The 5000-nt window shown below is 35.8% G+C and overlaps 1 protein-coding gene and 1 long non-coding RNA gene across 2 annotated transcripts in view; one reads left to right on the forward strand and one right to left on the reverse strand.

Annotated features, from left to right (window-relative positions):
* LOC149136673 (uncharacterized) overlaps nucleotides 1-5000 on the forward strand; it is a 367529-nt gene that overhangs the window by 175886 nt on the left and 186643 nt on the right. The gene's annotated exons all lie outside the window — the stretch shown is intronic.
* LOC106872297 (uncharacterized) overlaps nucleotides 1-5000 on the reverse strand; it is a 149339-nt gene that overhangs the window by 83452 nt on the left and 60887 nt on the right. Inside the window, exons 29-33 of the mRNA XM_089348316.1 lie at nucleotides 4618-4728; nucleotides 3140-3250; nucleotides 2793-2903; nucleotides 1035-1145; nucleotides 79-189 (exon numbers count right to left, since the gene is read on the reverse strand). Coding sequence (XP_089204442.1) covers nucleotides 79-189; nucleotides 1035-1145; nucleotides 2793-2903; nucleotides 3140-3250; nucleotides 4618-4728 — 555 coding nt within the window. The remainder of the gene's footprint in view (nucleotides 1-78; nucleotides 190-1034; nucleotides 1146-2792; nucleotides 2904-3139; nucleotides 3251-4617; nucleotides 4729-5000) is intronic.

Genomic DNA, 5000 nt, shown 5'->3' on the forward strand with positions numbered 1-5000 from the left:
ATAACAACAATCATAGAACAGTATTAACTGTTGTTAATTCACAAAGTATTATGTTTCTGTCAAAATATATTCGCTTACCTATAGAACAATCGTCTCCTCTGTAGCCTGGTGTACATTGACAAGTAAAGTTTCTTCCTTCATTGGTGCACGTTCCTCCATATTGACATGGACTGCTGCTACATGGGTCAACTAGAAGAGAAATTATTTAAATAAACTATCAATAGGTGCCATCATGGCTGAATGGTAAACAATTTGTTTTGCAATCATTTGATATCGGGTTCAGTCCCACTGTGCATCAGTTTGGTCAAATACCTTTCACTATAGCCATGAATTGACAAATGAATTGAGAGTGAATTTGGTAGCCTGAAGCTGTTTGGAAGCCGGTAGTAAATATGTCTGTGTGTTTGTTTGTGTTTGTTCGCAGCACCACCGCTAGATAATCGGTATTGGTTTGTTTACAACACTTAAAATACAGGTGCGTCAAAATAGTCCGACAGAATAAATACGGAACAATGTAATAAGAAATTTGGGTTGATTTGTTCTGCTAAGTGGAGGCGCGTGGCTTAGTGGCTATGGTGTCATCATCATGATCGTAAGGTTGTGGTTTCGATTCCTGGACCGGGCGACGCGTTGTCTTCTTGAGCAAAACACTTCATTTCACGTTGCTCCAGTCCACTCAGCTGGCAAAAATGAGTAACGCTGCGGTGGACTGGCGTCCCGTCCAGCTGGGGAACACATACGCCATTGAAACTGGGAAACCGGGCCCATGAGCCTGCATAGGCTTTTAAAAAGGCGCATTTATTTTTTTTCATTTGTTCAACTAAAACCCTTCAAGTCGGTGCCTCAGCATGGCTGCAGTCAAGTTAAAACATAGTGTCATTTACAAAATAGTAATCCGTGTAAATAAATGCTTGACCGACAACCCAGTACTCCAGTTATTTTCAATAATTACAAAGTACAATCTACTGTAAAATTTAGGATTAAAACAATAGAAATATTGGAATGCTGAAACGAAAAAATAGAGAAATATTTACCAATAGAACAATCGTAACCTCTGAAACCTGGGTTACACTGACATGTGTAATTTTTTCCTTGATTTCTGCAAATTGCTTCATTTTGACATGGACCAGAACTGCATGGGTCAACTGTTGAGTAAAATATTACACACGTAAGAACACAGAAACACACCACACACATACAGTTTATATATGTATATGTATATATATATATATATATATATATATATATATATATATATATATATATATATATATATATATATATATATATATATATATATATATATTTGAAGGTTTGGAGGTGATGTACAGAAATTATATAGAAAAAAATTTTAATTAAGGTACTCAGAAACCTGGATGTTTGTACATTTACAGATTTTTATTAATGTCACATATTAAATGAAGCGCTTTTCACCTAGTCGTGTAAGTTTTTCAATATATATATAATCATAAATATACAGGGATTAGCATTGAGTTGCTTCTCCAACATACTGAAAATTTAGAAATAGCAGTCAAAGAACTACTGATTCTAAACTACAAATTTTTCTCTAAATGGATGGCGATATTTATGGCACACATAGAACAAAAAACCGGAGGGGAAAGCATAAACAAAACAAGTCTTTAGTTAATCGGATACGATCGTTTCATGGTTAAGAGAATGAAAATATCCCTATTCCAAATCATCAGTCCGATATTCTGATAAATTTGAAAGTGTCTCTAAAAAATTCACGGTAATTTTGGGGCATGCGACACCAAAAATCAACGATAAGAAAGGCACTTACGAATTCATCGGCTAGTGAGTTCAGGCGATTCCCTGCCCTTATTCTTGTATATATATATATATATATATATATATATATATATATATATATATATATATATATATATATATATAGGGATTTACTTTTCGTAATGAGATAAAAACCAAGGCTGTGTATGATACAGAATATTTATAAATAGAAAGTCTTACAGCTGTTTCCAGGATATTTATTATATCCTTTCATCGGAGACGGTTTGAGAGGATGGTTAAGCAATAGGTAGTTTAGTTAAGATAGGAAATAGAGAGTGAATGTAGGGATATTGTATTTGTAAATCCATTGTTTAGGCAGAATGGTATACATATAAGATTCTAATACCTTGTGAGTAAAATCCAATAATCTTTAAGATTGGTCATTGCCTTTGTAAATCCATTATTAAGATTCCAGTACTCTATGAGTAAAATCCAACAGTCTTTGAAATTGGTCATTCCAAATACAGAGTTTACTCTGAGTTTAATAGACACCACTATTGCTCATAATATATATGTCTGAGTGTGTGTGTATGTGTGTGTGTATGTGTGTGTGTGTGTGTGTGTGTGTGCATACAATTCTCACTAAATATTACTAGGATGTGTGTGTAGCGATCGTAGGAGAAAAATTACCACAAACTTACTTTTCCTTTCTTCCCTTCTCTCTCTCTCTCTCTCTCTCTCTCTCTCTCTCCCTCTTTCTCCCTCTCTCCCTCACATACACAGCCTCTTTCCGAAGAGATCAGGCTTTACTCGAAACATTACCGATAATGTCTCCAAGCACCATACGTACCATTTCATATTTGCAACTATATACATAAATATACAAACATGTATATATCGTACATTACATATATATGTATGTAGGTGTGTCTGTGGATAAATATATACAAAACAAAGATAAATAGATAGACAAAGAGATATGTATGAATATAGATAAATATACAATGATAGATTAATACGTAGATAGATATCGAACTACTTACCTATTTCACAGCGAGATCCTCTAAAACCTTCCATACATTGACATGTGAAATTGTAACCTTCGTTTGTGCAGAGTCCTTCATTCTGGCATGGATTACTGCTGCAGGGATCGACTTAAAAATGCAAATGATATTTTAGCATCTTAAAATATGTTAAAATATGCTGATATGTAAAACCTTAACCAAAGTATTAGGAAGTACATTTAAGTAGAGTCAAATATAATTTTTGAAGATGTATGACTAAATTCGAAGTATATTTTAGGGTGAGCTTCGTCAGAGATATCAAGAAAAATTTTGAAAGTGACTACGGTGCAATATACAAGTAATTTGAACACTATATTTTAACTTACCTATTGAACAATCCTTCCCTCTGTATCCAGGTTGGCATGCACATTCATATGTCGTGTCGTGGTTTAAGCATGTTCCCTCATATTGACATGGATCACTGCTACATGGATCGACTGCAAATGTAAAGTAGATAACTTCTGAATTGAAGAAATTAAAATATTTCCAACAGGTATGGCTCTGTGGTTAAGAAGCTTTTTTTTAAAACCTGAAACGAGATTCTTCGAAGTGAAAACCTTTATCTACGTGAGTTATCTCCCTTTAACCGGTTCCAGTTGTGGCCAAAAAAGCATCAGTTTATGTACGATTGTCGTTCACTTGTCAGCAAGCAGCCACTTCATGTCTTCAACATGAATTTTCTATCATGAGGTCATCGACTAAACATCTCAATTTTGAAATTTAAGAAGGCCCCTAGTGTAAGCGAATTCTTGAGGATCCTTGCCCTCACGGTCAAGCAAAGTTTGCATTATCTGTTCCCGTTGAGTTATGGTTTAGGCTGTAAGGCGTTATCTCTATGTAGTTGGCTAAAGCCGCAACGTTGCGCCTCTGTGGGATCCTAAAAGAAGTTATGTCTTTATTTAGCCAGCTTAAAGGGCCCCCTCAGTTGCAACAACATATCTCCATGTATGTGTGCTTGCATTTTTGGTGATGCTGCTGTTGATGTTAATGCTGTTATTGCTGCTGTTGCTACCGGACGCATTGTTGGTGCTACAGTAGTTGTTGCTCCTGCTGTTTCTGGTGTTACAGGAGTTGCTGCTCCTGCTGCTCCTGCTGTTGCAGTAGTTGCTGCCCTTTCTACTGCTACTGACGGACACCACCTTTGCCTCGTATACCAAGAATTCTGAGTTGTATGGACCACCCTCTGGGCATTCACTTATAACCCTACATGAGCAGCTTGCCTTTGTGCAGGATGTAGGAAGGTTCACTAAAATCTTTTTAACACTAAATGAGGTCCTTAAGTTGTATCTATCAAATAATCACCTGGGATCACGTGAAATGCTTGTTTACTCATCTAAGGACTTTTCTAGATCGATCTGCTACCCCTCCGTATTGAGAAGTTACAGTCTGGTTCTACGGACATGTGGTTATAATGTTACAGGAAAGAATTGCAAGACAGATTCTTCAAGCCAAGCTAACCGAGGGGAGACCTAGAAGGACACCAAAAGCCAAATATTTGGATAATATCTGTTGTATCAGTTGGTCGCGATTGGGAATCAAGCGTAAAACTTTAAGGACGATTGCTTCGGACAGGACTTAATGACCCCTCTACCCTCACGACCCTACAATGAATAGTCGACTGTAAAAATAAATAGAAGCATTAATTATACTTTCTAATCTCTAAAATATATCGGGTTCCTCTTTGATGTCACTCTACATCCAAGAAATAGCAACAACATCTGCTTACAGTCTTAAAAAATAAAGAATACATTGAATGAAGTAAACTAAAATAATACCAACAAACATGGCGTAAATGTTGACTTACATACAGAACAGTTCTGTCCAATGTATCCAGGTTTGCAATCGCATGTATACTTTGATCCATTGTTTGTGCATGTTCCGCCATATTGACACGGTCCACTGCTGCAGGGATCAACTGGAAAAGTTAACGCCTAATTAGTAGCATTTGCAAAGATTTCTTGAAAAACAAATATTTAACATTTACTTATCTATAGTGAGAATTATTTTAAATATAACATTTTTTTCTTTTCGTTATAAGAAATAGAAATATTGGTTTCAAATTCTGGCACAAGGTCAGTAATTTATGGGTAGGAATGTAAATCGATTCCATCGACCAAAGTAATCAACTGGTATTTATTTTATGAGCTACGTCAGCAGAATTTGAACTCAGAACGTAAAGACGAACAC

Source organism: Octopus bimaculoides, chromosome 3 (assembly GCF_046866305.1).
Source record: "Octopus bimaculoides isolate indiv1 chromosome 3, ASM4686630v1, whole genome shotgun sequence".
NCBI classification, from domain to species: Eukaryota; Metazoa; Mollusca; class Cephalopoda; order Octopoda; family Octopodidae; genus Octopus; species Octopus bimaculoides.